This window comes from Carcharhinus amblyrhynchos, chromosome 17 (genome assembly GCF_965287045.1).
Source record: "Carcharhinus amblyrhynchos chromosome 17, sCarAmb.v2.hapA, whole genome shotgun sequence".
Lineage (NCBI taxonomy): Eukaryota > Metazoa > Chordata > Chondrichthyes > Carcharhiniformes > Carcharhinidae > Carcharhinus > Carcharhinus amblyrhynchos.
The window spans coordinates 57,019,073-57,043,155 of record NC_137340.1 but is presented as its reverse complement, the minus strand read 5'-3'; the positions used below and the strand labels follow the sequence as shown (position 1 = coordinate 57,043,155).

The 24,083-nt window shown below is 49.7% G+C and overlaps 1 protein-coding gene across 3 annotated transcripts in view; it reads left to right on the top strand.

Moving 5' to 3' along the window:
• aldh18a1 (aldehyde dehydrogenase 18 family, member A1) overlaps positions 1 to 24,083 on the top strand; it is a 34,913-nt gene that overhangs the window by 3,704 nt on the left and 7,126 nt on the right. For 2 of the 3 annotated variants that reach the window (XM_080206014.1, XM_080206013.1), the window contains exons 3-15: positions 190 to 413; positions 1,796 to 1,945; positions 7,559 to 7,663; positions 7,807 to 7,959; positions 8,275 to 8,368; positions 10,424 to 10,548; positions 12,907 to 13,051; positions 13,638 to 13,711; positions 14,344 to 14,443; positions 15,442 to 15,662; positions 17,221 to 17,358; positions 18,454 to 18,649; positions 23,613 to 23,734. In XM_080206014.1, coding sequence (XP_080062140.1) covers positions 190 to 413; positions 1,796 to 1,945; positions 7,559 to 7,663; positions 7,807 to 7,959; positions 8,275 to 8,368; positions 10,424 to 10,548; positions 12,907 to 13,051; positions 13,638 to 13,711; positions 14,344 to 14,443; positions 15,442 to 15,662; positions 17,221 to 17,358; positions 18,454 to 18,649; positions 23,613 to 23,734 — 1,847 coding nt within the window. The remainder of the gene's footprint in view (positions 1 to 189; positions 414 to 1,795; positions 1,946 to 7,558; positions 7,664 to 7,806; positions 7,960 to 8,274; positions 8,369 to 10,423; positions 10,549 to 12,906; positions 13,052 to 13,637; positions 13,712 to 14,343; positions 14,444 to 15,441; positions 15,663 to 17,220; positions 17,359 to 18,453; positions 18,650 to 23,612; positions 23,735 to 24,083) is intronic. The other variant, XM_080206015.1, reaches the window with a different exon arrangement.

The following is a 24,083-nucleotide window of genomic DNA, read 5'->3' as shown; positions in this document are numbered from 1 at the left end:
GAAGTTTGGTTTCTGTTATTTCTTCCTTTTAGTTGTAAGCATTCATTTTTAGATAGTAGTTTGGATGTTACATTGAACAGAATGGCCCAGAACCGATTATTTCTCACACACAATGATACCCTGAAGGTATTTGTTTGTTGGTTACTGTTTCCAGTTCCTGGTCTGGAAGTTTCTTTCTGTTTTCTCTAGACTGGCAAACCTATGGATCAGCAAACTATCAGCAACCTACTCGGCAATGGAGCACTGTTCCCTTCCTCACTATTCCTCCCCGGCGGACTCCAGGAAAACCATTTGCCCATCGCAGTGAGCTGAAACATGCCAAGCGCATTGTGGTGAAGCTTGGCAGTGCAGTAGTGACTCGCGGTGATGAGTGTGGCCTCGCTCTTGGGCGGCTTGCTTCCATTGTTGAGCAGGTGAATAGGACACGGTATTCAGGACTGGGGAGTTCTGTGAATGTGCAGTACGAGAACAACTTTCTAAAAACCTGTTACTAAGCTGTTGCTGCAAATTGTGAGGTTAGGAGATGCTGGCGCTGGTGGGAGGATGATGTCTAAATATTATCCAGAGGGTGAGACCATTGGTAAAGCTTTCTGCAGAATCATTTTTATTGAGTAGACCATACCTCTCTCTTTTCCTTTAAAACATTCCTTTAAACCTGCCCCTTTGACCAAACCAAACTGGCCTCGTTATCTCTTTTGGCTCAATCTCAGTTTTTTCTGATAACAACATAAAGGAGAAAGAGGGGAGATTGATAAAGGAGAAAGAGGGGAGATTGATAAAGGAGAAGGAGGGGAGATTGATAAAGGAGAAGGAGGGGAGATTGATAAAAGAGAAGGAGGGGAGATTGATAAAGGAGAGGGAGGGGAGATTGATAAAGGAGAAGGAGGGGAGATTGATAAAGGAGAAGGAGGGGAGATTGATAAAGGAGAAGGAGGGGAGATTGATAAAGGAGAAGGAGGGGAGATTGATAAAGGAGAAGGAGGGGAGATTGATAAAGGAGAAGGAGGGGAGATTGATAAAGGAGAAGGAGGGGAGATTGATAAAGGAGAAGGAGGGGAGATTGATAAAGGAGATGGAGGGGAGATTGATAAAGGAGATGGAGGGGAGATTGATAAAGGAGATGGAGGTGTACAGGATTCTGACAGATTTGGATAAGGTAGACCAGAGAAACTTCTTCCCTTGGGCAGCACTGTGGCACAGCCTCAGGTTACTGTATGTGAGGAGTTTGCATGTTCTCCCCATGTCTGCATGGGTTTCCTCTGGGAGGTCTGGTTTCCTCCCACACTCCAAAGGTTTGGTTGATTGGTCTCTTAGTGTCAGAGAGATTATCAGGGTAAATGCGTGAGGGTACAGGGACTGGGCTTAGGTGGGATTGTCGTCAGTGAAGGCTCGATGTCTTCCTGTAGGGATTTGATGAGCTCACGGTACAGGGAGCAGGGGGGACAGATTGAAGGTTTCTGTAGCAAGTGGTTCTGACTCAGACCTGACTAGCCACCAGGGTGGTGGAAGCAGAATTGATATTCCAGGCGTGAGTCCTGTATTTGGCTTCCCGCTTACATTCCCGCTCCACTGGGCTGCTTAACTAACGAGGCAGGTTGGGAAAATCGCACCTCGGGCCTCCCCAATACCTGGTACATTTGCAGCAAGATTCCCCTATTCTTACACTCCAGCTGTTTGAGATAAGGGCCCACATTCCATTGGAATTCCACTAACATTCCTGTACAGATGTTTTATGGAGGTTTTAGAAATGATTAATTAAGAAACAACAGTTTGTGATGTTCTTTGTCTTGTCCAGGTGTCTGTCCTACAAAACCAGGGCCGGGAGATGATGATTGTCACGAGTGGAGCTGTGGCCTTTGGAAAACAACGACTCCGACATGAAATCCTGCTTTCCCAGAGTGTCCGGCAAGCATTGCATTCCGGACAGAACCAGCTGAAAGATATGGTGAGCTGGGAACGGCACTCTAAACACCTTCAGGATGTGGAGAAATGGGGAAATAATGTTGTCTTCTTTCTGACAATTTAGCTTTTGTGTTTTTCTCTCCATTCGCTGCAGGGTTTTGAGAAACAGGAGGAGGATATTGAAGCTGTCTCTAGTCTGTCTGAACTCTCTGCTTTGTGACACACAGTCAGTACTGAGCGTCCCTGTAGACCAGGTTTGTCTGAGATCCGCCTGTTCTCCCAGTGGAGAAGTCTGAGTAGTGTTGAAGAGCAGAAGGATCTTGGGGTCCGGGTCCACAGGACTCTTAAATCGGCCTCGCAGGTGGAGGATGTGGTCAAGAAGGCGTATGGTGTACTGGCCTTCATTAATCGAGGGATTGAGTTTAGGAGTCGGGAGGTAATGCTGCAACTTTATAAGACCCTTGTCAGGCCTCATTGAGAGTATTGTGTGCAGTTCTGGTCGCCTCACTATAGGAAAGATGTAGAAGCTATTGAGAGGGTACAGAGGAGATTTACAAGGATGTTGCCTGGACTGGGAGGCATGCCTTATGAAGTTAGGTTGAGGGAGTTGGGACTCTTTTCCCTGGAGAGACGAAGGTTGAGAGGCGACCTGATAGAAGTTTACAAAATGTTGAGAGGAATAGATAGGGTGGATTCTCAGAGGCTATTTCCCCGGGTTGAAATGGTCGCTACGAGAGGACACAGATTTAAGGTGCAAGGAGGGAAGTTCAGAAGTGATGTTAGGGGTAAGTTTTTCACTCAGAGGGTGGTGAGTGAATGGAATCGGCTGCCGTCAGTGGTGGTGGAGGCGAACTCGCTGGGGTCTTTTAAAAGACTTCTGGATGAGTATATGGGGTTTAATGAGATTGAGGGTTATAGATAGGTCTGTAGGTTGGTAGGTGTTGATGTGATCGGCGCAACTCGTGGGCCGAAGGGCCTGTTTGTGCTGTAGTGTTCTATGTTCTATGTAACGGGGGTGATTCTCCCAGCCCACTGCACTGCTCGGGTAGATCAGCGGGGCTGTGTTATGGGCTTCCTGCTGAGTATCAAGGCCTCTGCTCATCTCCGAGACCAAGATTTTGACCACAATCAGCTCCGGGCTTAAAATCAGCACTGCCTGGGGGTGGGGGGGGGGCCTTACCCTGACGTCCCACAAGAGGGGGCGTGGGGGTGAGGGGGACTCAATGGGCTCTCTTCCCTGCAGTGGGCTTCCCTGTTACTGGAGAGCAATAAATCCCGCTGGAGTGAACATCCCGAACGGGAATGTGGAGGAAATTAAGTCCCAGGCCTGTGAATCGTACAGTCTCGGATGGAAACAATGTGATCCTGGAAATTTGTGAGTATTCCCTGTCCTTTTCCCCATTTTCCACGGTGCTGTGGGTGAATGCTGCCTGCATCAGATTTACACTTTCACTGCATCTGCATTGTGAGCCAGTTCCACAGTCAGCACGGTGACACAGTGATTCACACTGCTGTCTCACAGTGCCAGGGACCCGGGGCAGCACGGTGACACAGTGATTAGCACTGCTGTCTCACAGTGCCAGGGACCCGGGGCAGCACGGTGACACAGTGATTCACACTGCTGTCTCGCAGTGCCAGGGACCCGGGGCAGCACGGTGACACAGTGATTCACACTGCTGTCTCACAGTGCCAGGGACCCGGGGCAGCACGGTGACACAGTGATTCACACTGCTGTCTCACAGTGCCAGGGACCCGGGGCAGCACGGTGACACAGTGATTCACACTGCTGTCTCACAGTGCCAGGGACCCGGGGCAGCACGGTGACACAGTGATTAGCACTGCTGTCTCACAGTGCCAGGGACCCGGGGCAGCACGGTGACACAGTGATTCACACTGCTGTCTCACAGTGCCAGGGACCCGGGGCAGCACGGTGACACAGTGATTCACACTGCTGTCTCACAGTGCCAGGGACCCGGGGCAGCACGGTGACACAGTGATTCACACTGCTGTCTCACAGTGCCAGGGACCCGGGGCAGCACGGTGACACAGTGATTCACACTGCTGTCTCACAGTGCCAGGGACCCGGGGCAGCACGGTGACACAGTGATTAGCACTGCTGTCTCACAGCGCCAGGGACCCGGGGCAGCACGGTGACACAGTGATTCACACTGCTGTCTCACAGTGCCAGGGACCCGGGGCAGCACGGTGACACAGTGATTCACACTGCTGTCTCACAGTGCCAGGGACCCGGGGCAGCACGGTGACACAGTGATTCACACTGCTGTCTCACAGTGCCAGGGACCCGGGGCAGCACGGTGACACAGTGATTAGCACTGCTGTCTCACAGTGCCAGGGACCCGGGGCAGCACGGTGACACAGTGATTCACACTGCTGTCTCACAGCGCCAGGGACCCGGGGCAGCACGGTGACACAGTGATTCACACTGCTGTCTCACAGTGCCAGGGACCCGGGGCAGCACGGTGACACAGTGATTCACACTGCTGTCTCACAGTGCCAGGGACCCGGGGCAGCACGGTGACACAGTGATTCACACTGCTGTCTCACAGTGCCAGGGACCCGGGGCAGCACGGTGACACAGTGATTAGCACTGCTGTCTCACAGTGCCAGGGACCCGGGGCAGCACGGTGACACAGTGATTCACACTGCTGTCTCACAGTGCCAGGGACCCGGGGCAGCACGGTGACACAGTGATTCACACTGCTGTCTCACAGTGCCAGGGACCCGGGGCAGCACGGTGACACAGTGATTCACACTGCTGTCTCACAGTGCCAGGGACCCGGGGCAGCACGGTGACACAGTGATTCACACTGCTGTCTCACAGTGCCAGGGACCCGGGGTAGCACGGTGACACAGTGATTCACACTGCTGTCTCACAGTGCCAGGGACCCGGGGCAGCACGGTGACACAGTGATTAGCACTGCTGTCTCACAGCGCCAGGGACCTGGGTTCAATTCCGGTCTCGGGTCACTGTCTGTGTGGAGTTTGCACATTCTCCCCGTGTCTGTGTGGGTTTCCTCTGGGTGCTCCGGTTTCCTCCCACAGTCCAAAGCTGTGCCAGTTAGGTTGATTGGCCGTGCTGAATTGCCCCTTCGTGTTGGGGGATGAGCAAGGTAAATATGCCGGGTTTTGGGGATAGGGCCTGGGTGGGATTGTTGTCAGTGTAGGCTTGATGGGCTGAATGGCCTCCTTTGGGACATTGAGGGGGTTTTTCACCCCCTGTGGCCACAGAGATGCTCCGCCATTGGCCAGTGACGGGACCTTTTGGTTACACTGCTGTCAACGGGGTTTCCTGTTGTTGATCCCCACGGGGGGGGGGTCACTGGCACTGGATTTGAAATTCCTGCCAGCGGAGTTGGGGCGGGCGGGGGTCCGACGAGGAGTCGGGGCGGGCAGGGGTCCGACGCGGAGTCGGGGCGGGCGGGGGTCCGACGCGGAGTCGGGGCGGGCGGGGGTCCGACGCGGAGTCGGGGCGGGCGGGGGTCCGACGCGGAGTCGGGGCGGGCGGGGGTCCGACGTGGAGTCGGGGCGGGCGGGGGTCCGACGCGGAGTCGGGGCGGGCGGGGGGGGGTCCGATGAGAGAAATCTGGCCTGAGTGAGGCTGTAAAATTGCGGCCGTTCCTCTGCTTCTCTCTGTGTTGACGCTCCCTGGTTACTGAATATTTTCAGGATAATTTGCTGTTGTTTCTCCTCTTTACTCTGACCCCCCTTCACTTCCAGAGCCAACCAGCTCAAACTTCATATCCTTACCCTGGGTTTTCCGAGCTCCTTCATTTATTTTATTAATTTATTTTATTAATGATCTGGATGAGGGTATAGTTGGGTGGATTAGTAAGTTTGCTGATGACACCAAAGTCGGAGGTGTGGTAGATAGTGAGGAAGGGTGTCGAAGTTTGCAGGAAGACTTAGACAGGTTGCAGAGCTGGGTCGAGAGGTGGCGGATGGAGTTTAATGTGGAGAAGTGTGAGGTAATTCACTTTGGTAGGAATAACAGATGTGTCGAGTATAGGGCTAACGGGAGGACTCTGAATAGTGTGGAAGAGCAGAGGGATCTAGGTGTATGTGTACATAGATCCCTGAAAGTTGGGAATCAAGTAGATAAGGTTGTTAAGAAGGCATACGGTGTCTTGGCGTTTATTGGTAGGGGGATTGAATTTAGGAGTCGCAGCGTCATGTTGCAACTGTACACTACTCTAGTGCGGCCGCACTTGGAGTATTGTGTGCAGTTCTGGTCCCCACATTACAGGAAGGATGTGGAGGCTTTGGAGAGGGTGCAGAGGAGGTTTACCAGGATGTTGCCTGGTATGGAGGGGAGGTCCTATGAGGAGAGACTGAGAGATTTGGGGTTGTTTTCGCTGGAAAGAAGGCGGCTAAGAGGGGACCTTATTGAAACATATAAGATGATTAGAGGTTTAGACAGGGTAGATAGTGATAGCCTTTTTCCTCGGATGGAGAAATCTAGCACGAGGGGGCACGACTTTAAATTAAGGGGGGGTAGTTATAGGACTGATGTCAGGGGTAGGTTCTTTACCCAGAGGGTGGTGAGGGATTGGAATGCCCTGCCTGCTGCAGTTGTAAATGTGCCTAGTTTGGGGGCGTTTAAGAGATCCGTGGATAGGTTTATGGATGGAAAGGGTTTGGTATAGATTAGTGGGTTAGTGTTGTTTTTTTTTAAAAGCTGGTCGGCGCAACATCGTGGGCCGAAGGGCCTGTTCTGCGCTGTTATGTTCTATGTTCATGTCATTTCCCTCTCTGTAACCCAGCCCTCCAATCCCATCCTGGTATTCCCCACTCCTCCTGTCAATACCTGTTTTATATCCTTCCTCTCCGTCCCCCAGCACTGACAGTGATGCCTTCAGCAGGCTCTGCACAGCCGGAATGTGTTTCCAAATCCTATCCCTCCGGATTTCACAACTTCCTTAAAATACACTTTCCTGATCACAACAATTGCTCCCCCCTCTCTCTAACTTCTTTGTCTCAATCCTGTTTATTTGATGGTATATTAAAGGTGCTATACAAATGCAAATCCTTGTAGTGACTTGAATAACATTTTGGAATATTTAGTACGGGAGGAGGTCACTCAGCTGCTGAGGCCCGGCTCTGTGTCCAATCAAACTGACCAGTTTATCTTTGATTGATGGGAGATTCAGGAGAGAATATTTAAAATGATGGAGGGAAACGTACCATTGGTTGAAGAATGTGGGATTCACCGAGGGAATTGGGATTTTCTGTTTACGATCAGGATCAGGAAACTGGAATACACAATTGAGACAACCAACACCAGGGTCGACATTCACAAAGAGCTTAGGGTGGGTTTATCTCTGTTGGCTGGTTAGTGATGCGGAGCGATGCCAACAGCGTGGGTTCAATTCCGGTACCAGCTGAGGTTTTACGTGAAGGCCCCACCTTCTCAACATTGCCCCTCGCTTGAGTTGTGGTGACCCCCAGGTTCAATCAGCACCTTCAGCCTATGGGTCACCTGGGAGTGTGGAGGTGACTTCACCTTTAGACAGGTAGCTGGGTGATTGAAACACAGTGAACTTAAAGGCAGTGGATACACAGGATGAAGATGTGTAGTGAGTGAGTGATTTGTACAGTGTGTTAATTAGTGTATGACAGAGTTTGTTTAACGTTACAGACAGTTCCTGTGCTGGAAGCCCGTGCCTGTGCTGCAGCTGGTCAGAGTGGTTTGATGGCTCTGTATGAGGCAATGTTCACACAGTACAGCATCTGTGCAGCTCAGGTTAGTGGGTATCCTGAAATAGGTTTCCTGTTGGAGCAACTTCACAGTTTGAGAATAATCTGTTTCAATCATTTCTGCAATTTGGATTTGTTCCTTTCTAATGATTAGAAAATGAATGTTTACACTTTGCTGTTTATCCCCAGATTCTTGTAACAAACCTCGATTTTCACGATGAACAGAAACGGCAGAATTTGAGCAGCACACTATACGAACTTCTCCGAATGAACATTGTTCCAATCATCAACACCAATGATGCAGTCGTTCCACCTCCTGAACCAAACAGTGACCTGCAGGGGGTAAGCAGAGTCCCAGAACTCGGAACATTTTGGCACAAATCATTCCGGAGTTAATCAAATATTTCCCATTGTTCAGAAAAATTCCATTGCTAGATTCTGTCCACTGAATCCGTCCAATCGGATTGTGGTCTGAGTAGATCCCATTTCCTGAAGTTCTTACAGCGATGGTGAGGTCAGAGCTGTTGAGCTGTGACGAGTGGGAAGTGATGAACACGCTTGGAAAGATTTCTCTTTTGGTTTGAGATGATCTGTCTGAAATTGAGTTTGCTTTTCTTTCTGAGGGAGTGATTTTCATTCCAGTATTCCTGTTTTTAGCAGATGATCAGTGTGAAGGATAATGACAGCCTGGCAGCAAGACTGGCTGTGGAGATGAGAGCGGACATGCTGATTGTCCTGTCTGATGTGGAAGGTGTGTATGGAGCGGGTGATAAGCTCACCAATCGGAGCAGTCTCTGCAGCCTGTGGAGTTAGTCAGTAACATCAGGCACAGCCAGTGGCTCAGTAATTCCAGCCGGCAGGAACAGGGAAGTTACAGTCTGTGCTAAATTAACCAGTTATCATTGGGTGATTTAATAGAGGTGGTTAAAAGAACAAACAAAGACAAGTACAGCACACGGACAGGCCATTCGGCCCTCCAGACCTGTGCCGACCAAGCTGCCCTAACTAAACTAAAAAGCCCTTCTGCCCTTACCCGGTCCGTATCCCTCCATTCCCTCCCTATCCGTGCACACATTGACAAGGGTAATGTTTCTCTCTACACAGATCATGCCAGACCTGATGGGTTCTTCCAGAACTTTCTGACTTTATTCCCAGCCCAGTGCCATTTATTGAAGGCGAGGGTGGGCCCCGGGCGAGGGTGGGCCCCGGGCAAGGATGCCAGCTACTGGTGTTGTGGAACTTTACCTGCCAAGGAGACAAGGGTTGAAATTGGCAAAGTCAGAAGGTGTGGGCATTTACCACAGCAGATAGAATGTGTGATGTGGAGTCTGGTTAGCAGGGAAAGACCATCTGAATTTTCTCCAAGGCATCTTAATCACTATCAGTGGGATTTTGAAAGCAGACACTTAGTTGTGGGATGAATTTGGAAAGGAAATGTGGATCTCTTAGTTTCAACAGAGTCTGGGGAGCTGGGCTTTGAACTGAAAAATGATCATTTTAGATAATTTAGCAAAGACAGGATGTATCTTGGTCTTTTTATAAGCTTCTGACCTGACAATGTCCTGTTTAGTGAGACAAGAGATTGATGGCTTAGTCACAGCATCATAAAGGTTTACAGCAGGGAAACAGGCCCTTCAGCCCTCTTTTTAAACCCCAAAACTAATCCTGATTGCCCGCATTTGCCCCATATCTATAACCATCGTACCCATGTAATTATCTAAATGTTTTTTAAAAGACAGAATTGTACCCGCCTCTACTACTGCCTCTGGCAGCTTGTTCCAGACACTCACCACCCTCTGTGTGAAAAAATTGCCCCTCTGGACACTTTTGTATCTCTCCCCTCTCACTTTAAACCTCTGCCCTCTAGTTTTAGACTCCCCTACCTTTGGGAAAAGATATTGACTATCTAGCTGATCTGTGCCCCTCATTATTTTATAGACCTCTATAAGGTCACCCCTCAGCCTCCTACGCTCCAGAGAAAAAAGTCCCAGTCTATCCAGCCTCTCCTTATAACTCAATCCATCAAGTCCCGGTAGCATCCTAGTAAATATTTTCTGCACTCTTTCTAGTTTAATAATATCCTTTCTATAATAGGGTGACCAGAATTACACACAATTCTGGTAAAGGCTAAGAGGCCTTTGGCCCATTGTGGTAACTGGTGTCTTCATTCAAAAGGTGGAGCTTAGTTACTTTCAGAGACGCTGGTCACCCACTGGAGTTGGGAGTTAATGTGGGGGAGTTAGGAAAAGTTATAATTTACATTTATATAGCACCTTTAGTGCAGTAAAACATCTGAGGCTCCTCCCAGGAGTTTAGTCAATTACACATTGATATCAGACACAAAAAGAGAGATTAGGAGAGGTGAGCAAAACCTTGGTTAAAGATGAGGATTTTCAGGAACATCTTGACAGGGGGACAGAGTCAGAGTGGTTTACGGAGCAACTTCTAAAGTTTACGGCGTAGGCAGCTGAGACAAAGTTAGTGAATCGGGGATGTGTAAACACACAGAGATCTCTGGGTTGTAGGACTTCAGGAGGTCACAGAGATAGTGAGGGGTGGAGATCATGGAGTAATCTGAACACAAGGGGTGAATTTTACTGTCCGACCCCATCACGGGAATCACAGCGAGTGAGGGGAGGAGCACGGAAAGATCCGGTAACCTCGGGGGGATTTTCCAGTTGGAAAATTCCATTCATGGATCAGAATTTTGAAATTAAACTCCAGCGTTGAATCTTGCTTCCACAATTTTTGGATTATTTGTGTTTCTGGATTGTGTGTTTGAATCTGTGGCTTTTCTTTGTTTCAGGGCTCTTTGATAGTCCGCCTGGATTGGACGATGCTAAACTGATTGATATCTTTTACCCCGGAGACCAGCAATCCATCACTTTTGGCACCAAATCCAGAGTGGGCATCGGAGGCATGGAGGCGAAGGTGGGAGAGAGGCTGTTAACAGAGAAATGTTGGAATGACAGTCCGGAGAGACGGATTCAATGATTCAAAAACCTTCCCAATGTTTGTAACCTTCTCACTGCTGAAACCTTTTCCAATCAGCGGGCTGTCAGAAACTCCTTTGTCCCTATTTTCTTCTTCTCTGCCTCTCCCTTTCGCTATCTTCAGGGTTTCAGCTTATTTGTTTATCCTGTCATTCCTAGAGCCTTTCAGATTCAATTTATAGAATCCCTGCAGTGTAGGAGGAGGCCATTCAGTCCATCAAGTCTGCACTGACTTTCCAACAGAGTATCCCATCCAGGCCCTATCCCCATAGCCCTACACATTTACCCCACTAATCCCCCCCGACCTACATGTCTTTGGACATTAGGGAACAGTTTAGTACGGCCAATCCACCTCATCTGCACATCTTTGGAGGGTCACAGCACGGGTGCGGGAGGGTCGGTGCGGGAGGGTCAGTGCGGGAGGGTCGGTGCGGGAGGGTCACGGCGCGGGAGGGTCGGTGCGGGAGGGTCACGGCGCGGGAGGGTCGGTGCGGGAGGGTCACGGCGCGGGAGGGTCGGTGCGGGAGGGTCACGGTGCGGTGCCCAGTTTCAAACCCACTTTCCCACTGACTCCCGGTTATCCGGGGCAGCGCAATTCACCATTGGAGCTCGTGAGCCTGGAGAACCCACCCCTTAGTCTGTGAATATTCCGGAGGCAGAGTTGATAGATTCCCGATGGATGGGGGTGGGGGGGGGTGAAAGGTTATGAGGGGTTGGCAGGAATGTGGGGTGTGGGTTACAGTCAGACTCGCCGTGGTCTTGTTGAACGGCTGGGCTGGAGGAGCCTCCAGGTTGTAATTTACGTGTTTGAATGCACTGATTACTGGTTCTGCTCAACAACACAGCCCGTCACTGAGGAATGAAGTTATTTTCTATCATTGTTGTAGATTGAATTTTAACCCATAAGAATCCACTTGTCGGGGAGTAAATAACTCGGGTGGAATTCTCCGGCTCTGCCCTTCTGCAAACCGGAGATTCCCCCTGAATCCAATCGACCTTCACAACATCCACCCCTCGCTCACCAGAGTTCCCCGATGGGGTAGAGAATTCTGGCCCTGGTATTTTTGACCTTTTTTTGTGTTTTCTTAATTCATTCACGGGGTGTGAGAGTCACTGGCTAGAACGGCATTTATCACTAATCCCTAATTACCCTTCAGATGTTCGTGGTGAGCTGAACTGCTGCAGTCTCTGGGGTGTAGGTACACCCACAGTGCTGTTAGAGAAGGTATTCCAGGATACATTTCCATGTTAGGATGGTGAGTGGTTTGGAGGGGAATCTCCAGCTGGGGCTGTTCCCAGGTAGCTGCTGTTCTTGTCCTTCTGGATGGCGGTGAATGTGGGTTTGGAAGGTGCTGTGGAAAGAACCTTGGTGAATTCCTGCAGGTCACAGAGTCACAGAGGTTTACAGCATGGAAACAGGCCCTTCGGCCCAACTTGTCCATGCTGCCCTTTTTTTTAGAAGCCCCTAAGCTAATCCCAATTGTCCGCATTTGGCCCCTATCCCTCTATACCCACCGTACCCATGTAACTGTCGAAATGCTTTTTAAAATATAAAATTGTACCTGCTTCTCCTACTGCCTCTGGCAGCTGGTTCCAGACACTCACCACCCTGTCTGTGAAAAACTCGTCCCTCTGGACACTTTTGTACCTCTCCCCTCTCACCTTAAACCTATGCCCTCTGGTTTTAAACTGCCCGATGTGTTGTACCAGCTTGTAGATGGTACACACACAGATCCATAGAATAGAACCATTGAATTCCTGCAGTATAGAAGGAAGCCATTCGGCCCATCGAGTCTGCACCAACTCTCAGTTTCTCGCTGGGGTGGGCACCCAGTCCCAGTTCGGAAGAATCATGTTTTCTGCCTCCACCCCCCCACTGCCCAATCTCCAAAATCCCCCCCATTTACCAAGGCCAGTCGTCTGAAGCTGGTGTGAAACTCTCTTTCCCGTTGATTCCCACTGAGTGGGAGTGAATGTTTGTGGACGGGGTCCTGTTTGTTTCTTTGTGCTGTATATCTTGGTTTGTACTTTGTGTCTGGACTCCAGGCTGACTGATGGATTATGCTGAGCCAGTGTGCTGTCAGGTAAAAGGGGTTTGTTTTTAACCTGGTTACCAGGGGATGGTGAGTGGATGATCCACAGTTTGGAAGAAATTTGAACAATGAACCTGTTCTCTGGAAGCAGTGATACCAGTGAGAAGGTGTCTTTAACCTGCTGCTGTTTCACTCGGGTGGTTTATAATGAGTCTGAAGCGCGGTACCCACTGTACCTGGTGATGTGTGTGTGTGTGTTACAGGTGAAGGCAGCTCTTTGGGCCCTCCAGGGAGGGACGTCTGTGGTTATAGCAAGTGGGACCCACCCAAAGGTGACCGGTCATGTGATCACTGACATTGTGGAGGGCAAAAAAGTTGGAACTTTCTTCTCGGAGGTCAAACCTGCAGGTGGGTGTGGAGAGTGTACCGCTGGGGGGGTGGGGGGGTGGGGGAGAGGTTAAATTGACCACTTTCTCTATTACTTCTCGTGGATCTGTCAGTGTATTCCAGATTCAAGAAGGGAATGTTTTCTCCTAGTACTCTCCTTGAGTTTCTGAAAAATGATCATTGAATTAACAAATAAAGTAACAGATGAGAAAGTTACAAAAGATAATTTACCCTCGATAAGCTGTGAGAAAATGATTATCTGCCAAAACATTCTCATGTCTCCTTTTTGCCCTCCTGATTTCTCTCTTTACTCTGCCCCTACACCCTCTATACTCCTCAAGGGATTCACTTGATCCCAGCTGCCAATGCAAGTCATGTTCCTCTTCCTTCTTCTTGACCAGGGTCTCAGTATCCCGAGTCATCCAGGGTTCCCTACTTCTGCCAGCCTTGCCCTTCAGTCTAAGAGGAATGTGTTTACCCTGAACTCTGATTAACACACTTTTGAAAGTCTCCACTTACCAGACCTCCCTTTGCCTTCCCGCTGATCCTGCGCTGGGATCAGCGTTCCGATGGGAATAACAATTATAATCTTTGTCCTTGCTGCCAGGTCCCACCATTGAGCAGCAGGCAGAGATGGCACGCACTGATGGCAGGGTTATGGCTTCTCTGCAGCCTGACCAGGTTAGTCACTTATTCAATTCTTTGTTTCCAGTCTGTGGGGGGTATCCGGTGTGGTTAACTGCACAGGAAGCTCCAATTTCATCTTTGGAAGTTGAATCCCTGATCAGGAACTACTTTCTATAAATCTGCAATTATTTTAAATTGTGAATTTTGTGTTAAATTGTTCTTTAATCCAGTCTTTCACATTGTGGTGTCTGCTGTCAGCACAGTGTTCCTGCTGATGGGAATTGAAGTGAGGTTCCGTCGGGATGCAGAGATAGCTTCTGGAATGCTTCATTAACAGCACCACCGTCAGCATTCCTCCCCCGCCCCCCGGCCATTCCCAGCTTTTGTTGGGAGGAGTGGACTTTGGAAAATACGGTGTTCAGGAATATTGGCTGTGCTGCATTCTGCATCAAACACTAACTGCTGACAGTCAGTCTAATCATTGACCCTGTCCACAGCAGAGTGTTTAATGTTTGGAAATGAATCAGTTGGAGATGTACAGGGTTAATCCAGGAAACACTTGGCTATTGCTGTGCCTCCCACAGTATGTCCAAAATAAGGACCCGTCTGTGTGTGGGATAGTTGGGATGTGCGGAGGTTCTGGGATTCGTGTTAGCTGTATTTTGATTCCTGTTTTTGTTGTGCAGAGAGCTGAGATGATCCATCGACTGGCCGACCTCCTAACAGACAACAGAGACGAGATCCTGAAAGCAAACAAAAGAGACATGGAGAAAGCAGTGGCCTTGGGTCAGAGCAAGGGGCTTATTTTTGGCTTTATTATCTGGGATATAATCTGGGAGATTTGGGAAAGTGTGCGTCTGTCACTCTGAGCATTCCCAAGCTTCAGGTGAATCCATACAATTCTAGTTCATTAACCCATTGAAGTCAGCATCCTGACACTGTGCAGCTTCTAAACTCAGGGTGACTTGTGTTATTCTTGGCCTTTCACCTACACCTCACCTATCGAAGTGTGTAAACAGTGATGCGAGAGTAGAATCATTATCAGACCAATTCTGTAGAAAGAAATCATTTCTAGTTAAACCGAGGAAATTCCTGACTCACAACAAGGATGTACCCCCCGTGGTGAAGAAGGTTTCTAGGAAGGGGATGAATCAACTATGGCTAACCAAGCAGGTTAAGGATAATATTAAACTGAAAGAAAAAACATGTAGCGTTGCAAAAGATTAGTGTAAACCAGAGGATTGGGAATGTTTTGAAAATCAACTAAAGATGACCAAAAAAACAGAGGGAGAAGATAAACTAAGCTAACAAGCAATATAAAAACAGATACCAAGAGCTTCTTTAAATATATAAAAAGAAGAGAGAGGCCAAAGTGAACATAGGCCCTTAGAAAATGAGACTGGGGAAATAATAATGTAAATCAGGGAATGGCAGAGGAGTTAAACAAATACATTTGTCAGTCTTCAAAGTGGAAGACACTCATAGGTATGATAGGGGAGGAAATAAACAAAATATCTATCACTACAGAAAATGTACTGGGAAACTAATGGGGCTAAAAGCCAAAAAGTCCCCTGGACCTGCTGGGATGTATCCTGGGATGGTAAAGGAATTAGCGACAGGTGTAGTGGACAAGTCCCCTGAACCTGTGCTCATTGGAGTTTGGAGGAAGGAATGGTGATTTTATTGAGGTATATTGGATTCTCAGGGAGTTTGACAGGGTAGATGCTGAGAGTTTTTCCCATGAAAACTGACTTTTCCGTATCTTTTCTCTCTCTGTGGGACAGGCCGGCTTTCACAGCCACTATTAAAGCGATTGTCCCTCACTACAGCCAAATTAAACAGCCTGGCCATTGGTCTGCGTCAGATTGCAGCATCTGCTCAGAACAGTGTGGGGCGCGTCATCCAGAGGACCAGAGTCGCAAAAGGACTGGATTTGGAGCAAATAACCGTTCCCATTGGTGTCCTGCTGGTGATTTTTGAATCTCGTCCAGACTGTCTCCCCCAGGTGAAATGATTTAAAGATTGGAATGTGTGCATTGGTGAGTTGGGGTGGTGAAACTAAGGCAGTGGAATGTCAGACAGGAGAAGTTGAAGAATACGGATGGAGCAAGAGTGAAAGATTATTCTGGGGGCAGTTTGTAAAGCAAGACAAAGCAATCAATAGCAGCATCATTCTCATCCTTTTCCATCCTGGGGAATCAATCTCTCAGCAGTTTGATTTATTACACCTTGCCGTCACACCTAAAGGCCTTGGGACTTTCTCAGGTATTTCAGTTACACTTAAGGCAGACCAGGTCAGGAAAGCAGATTTCCTTCCCGAAAGTGACATTAATGAACCAGACGGGTTTTTCTGTGATGGTTTCATGGTCATCATTAAACTTTCATTTCAAGATTTTTATCGGATTCAAATTTCACCGTTTCCGTGATGGGATTGGAAACCTGGTCCTGGGATTTTGCCCTGGTCTCTGGGTTACTGGACCGGTGACAATCCCGTGACGCCACTGCCTCCCCACACAATGTGGCCTTTGCTGGGAAGGTGAACCATGATTGAGATCTCATTGTGAAAGGAAATTAGAGCAGAGGGGATGTAAATTCACCAGGATGGACGAGATGGTGACAGGGACTTAAATACCAAGACTGTTCGCACAAAGGAGATTTAATGGAGGTTTTTAAAATTATGAAAGGATTGAAAGTGGGAAAATCTCTGGGGGTGGGGCTTGGTAATGAGGGTCATACCTTTAAAATGATGACTGAAAATGATGAGAGGGCTGAGGAGAAGTTTTCTTACACAATGGTTTATCGGAGCTTGGAATCATTTACCCACCGGGATTCACTGAAGCAGAGACACGGCATGTTTTCCTGGGAAATGGAGCTGCAAAGAGATGTTATGGTGAAAACACTGTGTGTAGAGCCAGCATAGACACAGACTGGCTGAATGGCCTCCGTTATGCTGTCAAGCTCTGGTTACTGTCCAATCCTGGCAGGTTTGAAAGTCCCAGAAATGAGCTGGAGAATATTTTGCATTCAAATTTCTGTTTTTGAGAGTTTTTTCCCAGTGGGAAGATGCAGTGGAGGAATAGAGAACAGATTATTAGTTGTATTCTTTCTGGGTCGGGAATCCACCTGGAAGCTTCAGGAACAACAAGGATCATTCCACATGTTTAGAATTTTATATTGAGGAATGGAAGAAATAAGAAGAAAATTATATTTATATTACAGCTCAGCCTGTTTCAGAGAGCTTCATGTTAAGCAAGTGAATTCTGAAGAGCAGCTTGTTATTTAGTCAAATAATATTTTAAGAATTTTTCATAATTGATGAAGTTTCAACAACACAAGAATTCCATTCTGTCACAATTTTACTGTAATTAAATCTTCCAAAGTCACTTATACTGAACCCGCAGAAACTGCCTTATTCCCTTTGGAGTTATGGCCAGTGAACAATTTTACAAGTTTATTGATACACTTTATTAGTAAAGTGTTAAACTACATCTGTAGACTGACAGTGACCGATCCGATGTAATGGAACATGATTGGGAATGTGAACATTTCTTTCCATTTTATAGGTCTCTGCATTAGCAATAGCGAGTGGGAATGGCCTGTTATTGAAGGGGGGTAAAGAAGCAAGTCACAGCAATCGTATCCTGCACCATTTGACCCAGGAAGCGCTGTCCCTACACGGTGTGAAGGACGCAGTTCATTTGGTAGGTGCTGGTTGTAGCCTTTGGTTAAGTGACCATGAACTGACCGTGTTGTTGATTCAGGTTCTGTCCCGTCCCATTTAGGAACTCTGTTAATTTAAGATCTTGCGTGGCCGATTCCCAGTGTAGGTCAGGGAGTGAATGGAACCTGCTTAAACAAAGAGCAAAGAACATTATAGCACAGGAACAGGCCATTCGGCCCTCCTCACCTGCATTGACCACGCTGCCTAAACTAAAACCGTACGTGCTCACAGAGTCCAAATCCTTCCCATTCCCATCCTAGTCATGTTTCTGTCAGCATGCTCCTTAAATGCTCCCATCACCTCTCCGGGCAGCACATGCCAGACATTCATCACCCTCGGTGTCAAAAATTTGCCTCGCACATCTCCTCTAAACTTTCCCCATGCACCTTAACCCTATGTCCCCTGGTATTTGACTTTTCTATCCGAGGAAAGAGCATCTGACTATCCACCCTGTCCACACCACTCAATCTTGTAAACCTCCATCAAGTCCCCCCTCAACCTCTGTCGCTCCAGTGAGAACAAACCAAGTTTCTCCAACCTCTCCTCGTAGTTAATACCCTCCATACCAGGCAACATCCTGGTAAATCTTTTCTGTACCCTCTGCAAAGCCTCCATACCCTTCTGATAGTGTGGTGACCAGAATTGAACACAATATTCCAAGTGCGGCGTAACTGAGGTTCTGTAAAGCAGCAACATGACTTGCCAATTTTTAAACTCAATGCCCCGGCCAATGAAGGCGAGCATGCCGTATGCTTTCTTAATCACCTTGGCCACCTGAGTTACTACTTTTAGGGAACTGTGGACCTGCACACCCAGATCCCTCTGTATGTTAATGTTCCTAAGGGTTCTGCCATTTACAGTATAATTCACGCCTAAATCTGATTCTCCAAAATGCAATAAACATCCAGTTATAAAGCACAGTGAGATCAAACTGGGTAACTCGTGGGGAGAGGTGCCAGTGTGTATGTGATGGTTCAGTGTTTCTGTACAGAATATTCTGTGTAATTATTGGGCTAGTTGATGAATCGTGATTTCTGGTGAGTATTTCTTCAAAGGCTTGTGTTCTGTGTCTCAGGTTAGCACACGTGAGGAAGTGGAGGATCTCTGTAGACTGGACAAACTCATCGATCTGATCATCCCTCGAGGCTCCTCCCAACTGGTTCGAGACATCCAAAAAGCATCGAAAGGCATTCCTGTGCTGGGGCACAGTGAGGGGATTTGCCACGTGTATCTGGATTCTGATGCAAATATAGAAAAGGCTATCAGGATTGGTGAGTCTGTGAGCCAGACTGGAAAACAGGATTCTCCCAGGTCAGAGAGCTCCGTGTCACAGTAAGATTGGAGTTTGTCCACAATATCACCACCCTGTCTCCACAGAGAGCCTTTAACTTTCCCCTTGATGCACAGGGCAGCAGTGTGGAAGATTGCTGGTTACACACTGACTGGCGAGTCACTTGCAAACTACAATACAGACGTCCAATTGGAAAGCTCTTTCTCAAAGTCCGGTGCGTTTATAACAACAGCTTACATTATAGATTGAGGAAAACGTCTCATTATATTTCAATAAGAATGTTATCAAATGAAATTAACTTTAAATCACATTAGGGCAGGTGACTGGAAGCTTCTTCAAGGAGGTTTTAAACGAGAGGGAGGACACCAAGATTTCAACCAGTCTGTCTGTCCCTGGAAACAGGAGAGGAACGGAGTGAGTGGCTACACAGCAGGGTTGTGGTTTCCATCGTCCTGATATTGGAAGAAGTTTCTGCTCATTCAGTACAGGATGTCAGATAAGCAGAACTGGGAGACATTGAGGGTGAGGTACAGGGAGATGCTGTGTGATACACAGCAGCAAGTCATCAGTGTTTTACATGAAAATGGGCATTGGGCTTTCAGACAAAGCTGTCACTGGGCAGAATGGACAAGAGTGAGGGGGCCCAGGGTCAACCCCCGGGGAATAGCGGGGGGCCCAGGGTCAACCCCCTTGGTGGTAATTTAGGTACTTGGATCAGGAATTGGTTAGCAGATAGGAGACAGAGGGTGGTGGTTGATGGTAATTATTCATCATGGAGTGCGGTTACGAGTGGTGTGCCTCAGGGATCTGTTTTGGGGCCACTGCTGTTTGTAATCTTTATTAATGATCTGGATGAGGGTATAGTTGGGTGGATTAGTAAGTTTGCTGATGACACCAAAGTCGGAGGTGTGGTAGATTGTGAGGAAGGGTGTCGAAGTTTGCAGGGTGACTTGGACAGGTTGCAGAGCTGGGCCGCGAGGTGGCGGATGGAGTTTAATGCGGAGAAGTGTGAGGTAATCCATTTCGGTAGGAATAACAGATGTGTTGAGTATAGGGCTAACGGGAGGACTTTGAATAGAGTGGAGGAGCAGAGGGATCTAGGTGTATGTGTACATAGATCCCTGAAAGTTGGGAATCAAGTAGATAAGGTTGTTAAGAAGGCGTACGGTGTCTTGGCGTTCATTGGTAGGGGGATTGAATTTAGGAGTCGCAGCGTCATGTTGCAACTGTACACAACTCTGGTGCGGCCGCACTTGGAGTACTGTGTGCAGTTCTGGTCCCCACATTACAGGAAGGATGTGGAGGCTTTGGAAAGGGTGCAGAGGAGGTTTACCAGGATGTTGCCTGGTATGCAGGGGAGGTCCTATGAGGAGAGACTGAGGGATTTGGGGTTGTTTTCACTGGAAAGAAGGCGGCTAAGAGGGGATCTTATAGAAACATATAAGATGATTAGAGGTTTAGATAGGGTGGATGGTGATAGCCAGTTTCCTCGGATGGAGAAATCTAGCACGAGGGGGCATGGCTTTAAATTAAGGGGGGGTAGTTATAGGACGGATGTCAGGGGCAGGTTCTTTACCCAGAGGGTGGTGAGGGACTGGAATGCCCTGCCTGCTGCAGTTGTAAATGCGTCTAGTTTGGGGGCGTTTAAGAGATTGGTGGATAGGTTTATGGACGAAAAGGGATTGGTTTAGATTAGTGGGTCAATGTTTTTTTTTAAAAATAAGACTGGTCGGCGCAACATTGTGGGCCGAAGGGCCTGTTCCGCGCTGTAATGTTCTATGTTCTATGTTCTAACCCCCGGGGAATAGCGGGGGGCCCAGGGTCAACCCCCGGGGAATACCGGGGGGCCCAGGGTCAACCCCCGGGGAATACCGGGGGGCCCAGGGTCAACCCCCGGGGAATACCGGGGGGCCCAGGGTCAACCCCCGGGAAATACCGGGGGGCCCAGGGTCAACCCCCGGGGAATACCGGGGGGCCCAGGGTCAACCCCCGGGGAATACCGGGGGGCCCAGGGTCAACCCCCGGGGAATACCGGGGGGCCCAGGGTCAACCCCCGGGGAATACCGGGGGGCCCAGGGTCAACCCCCGGGGAATACCGGGGGGCCCAGGGTCAACCCCCGGGGAATACCGGGGGGCCCAGGGTCAACCCCCGGGGAATACCGGGGGGCCCAGGGTCAACCCCCGGGGAATACCGGGGGGCCCAGGGTCAACCCCCGGGGAATACCGGGGGGCCCAGGGTCAACCCCCGGGGAATACCGGGGGGCCCAGGGTCAACCCCCGGGGAATACCGGGGGGCCCAGGGTCAACCCCCGGGGAATACCGGGGGGCCCAGGGTCAACCCCCGGGGAATACCGGGGGGCCCAGGGTCAACCCCCGGGGAATACCGGGGGGCCCAGGGTCAACCCCCGGGGAATACCGGGGGGCCCAGGGTCAACCCCCGGGGAATACCGGGGGGCCCAGGGTCAACCCCCGGGGAATACCGGGGGGCCCAGGGTCAACCCCCGGGGAATACCGGGGGGCCCAGGGTCAACCCCCGGGGAATACCGGGGGGCCCAGGGTCAACCCCCGGGGAATACCGGGGGGCCCAGGGTCAACCCCCGGGGAATACCGGGGGGCCCAGGGTCAACCCCCGGGGAATACCGGGGGGCCCAGGGTCAACCCCCAGGGAATACCGGGGGGGCCAGGGTCAACCCCCGGGGAATGGGGGGGCCAGGGTCAACCCCCGGGGAATAGCAGAGGACAGAGTGTGGGAGCAGGAAGACAAGCCATGCCAGATGAATCTCTGGCTATGATTGGATAGGCAAAATGGAAGCAGATAATAGATGTTCTCCCCAGTTTGAAATGATAGAGAGGCATGGTGACACAGTGATTCACACTGCTGTCTCACAGCGCCAGGGACCCGGGGCAGCACGGTGACACAGTGATTCACACTGCTGTCTCACAGTGCCAGGGACCCGGGGCAGCACGGTGACACAGTGATTAGCGCTGCTGTCTCACAGCGCCAGGGACCCGGGGCAGCACGGTGACACAGTGATTCACACTGCTGTCTCACAGTGCCAGGGACCCGGGGCAGCACGGTGACACAGTGATTCACACTGCTGTCTCACAGTGCCAGGGACCCGGGGCAGCACGGTGACACAGTGATTCGCACTGCTGTCTCACAGTGCCAGGGACCCGGGGCAGCACGGTGACACAGTGATTCACACTGCTGTCTCACAGTGCCAGGGACCCGGGGCAGCACGGTGACACAGTGATTAGCGCTGCTGTCTCACAGCGCCAGGGACCCGGGGCAGCACGGTGACACAGTGATTCACACTGCTGTCTCACAGTGCCAGGGACCCGGGGCAGCACAGTGACACAGTGATTCACACTGCTGTCTCACAGTGCCAGGGACCCGGGGCAGCACGGTGACACAGTGATTCACACTGCTGTCTCACAGCGCCAGGGCCCCGGGGCAGCACGGTGACACAGTGATTAGCACTGCTGTCTCACAGTGCCAGGGACCCGGGGCAGCACGGTGACACAGTGATTAGCACTGCTGTCTCACAGCGCCAGGGGCCTGGGGCAGCACGGTGACACAGTGATTTAGCACTGCTGTCTCACAGTGCCAGGGACCCGGGGCAGCACGGTGACACAGTGATTAGCACTGCTGTCTCGCAGTGCCAGGGACCCGGGGCAGCACGGTGACACAGTGATTCACACTGCTGTCTCACAGTGCCAGGGACCCGGGGCAGCACGGTGACACAGTGATTCACACTGCTGTCTCACAGTGCCAGGGACCCGGGGCAGCACGGTGACACAGTGATTCACACTGCTGTCTCACAGCGCCAGGGACCCGGGGCAGCACGGTGACACAGTGATTCACACTGCTGTCTCACAGCGCCAGGGACCCGGGGCAGCACGGTGACACAGTGATTCACACTGCTGTCTCACAGTGCCAGGGACCCGGGGCAGCACGGTGACACAGTGATTAGCACTGCTGTCTCACAGCGCCAGGAATCTGCATTTGATTCCAGCCTTGGGTCACACTCTGTGTGGAGTTTGCCCTTTCTCCCCATGTCTGTGTGGGTTTCCTCCAGGTGCTCTGGGTTCCTCCCACAGTCTGAAAGACGTGCTGGTTAGGGTGCATTGGCCGTGCTAAATTCTCCCTCAGTGTAACCCGAACAGGCGGCAGAGTGTGGCGATTAGGGGATTTTCACAATAACTTCATTGCAGTGTTAGTGCAAGTCTTACTTGTGACACTAATAAATAAACGATGTTTCTTGGGTGTTTGAAGAGGATGGTGTGATAACTGTGTCAAAGAATCATAGAGAATCACTGCAGTGTGGAAGGAGAGACCACTGGGCCCATTGCGTGAGTTCCCTTTTATATTCGCTGCCAGCCTCTCTTCATGCTTCCTCCTTGCTTTTCTTATGAGTTTTTTCACTCCCTGTCTGTCCTCCTGTATTTAGCCCGATTCTCGGTTGTATTTTCTATCTGATATCAGTCACACTCACACTTCTTCCTTTTTATCTTCACCTCGATCCCTCTCGCCCCTAAGGGCTCTCCGGTTTTTCCCCTTCAGGGGAATCTAACTCCAGGTTCCCACAACACCTTTTTTGCTGCATATAAAATATTTCACATTAATCAGTGCTGAATTCTACATCTTTCTGCAAATAAATAACCAGAGTTTCACTTCCTGAGGTTACAGATGTAAATTCATTCAATAAATATCTGAAGGTGTGTAATTGCCACGTGAGCATCCTGAACTGGTCACTGATGTTTCTGGTGTAACACTGCCCAGGCCCCTTATATAGACACACTTCCCAGAGAGCTGCAGGAGTTGAATGCACCAGTACTGACTTTCTGGTGACTGTACAGACCAGCTGCTGTGATGGTCACAGGCTGCGGGTAAAATTCCCACAGTATATTGAATGTTTAATAAAGCCACTTTCTGTTTGCAGTGCGAGATTCCAAATGTGACTATCCTGCAGCGTGTAATGCCCTGGAGACACTGTTAGTCCACAGAGACCTTCTGAGGACACCCTTCTTTGACCAGATTATTGACATGCTGAGAGTAGAACAGGTAAGGATATTATTCCAAACAATTCTTTATATAAATTAAACAGCATTTACTAAAATACTCCGGACTGGGAAATGACGATAAGGCAGAAACAGGCAGGCTGTCTTTATGGAAATTCAATAAGGACAGGGCAGGACTCTGCTGTGATTCACACTATGGCCAAATAGCACCAGTTATGGCTGAAAAATGGCAATGTGGGTAAACTATGGAAGGGACCTTGGCTAATCCTGGAGCTGTGTAATCAGCTGGATGGAGTGGAACAGATATGGAGAAGGAGAAGAGTGTTAGCTGCTGGGTTAGTCACTCAGACTTTTATTACCAACCCTGAGTTTTTTCCAGTGATGCTGAAAAT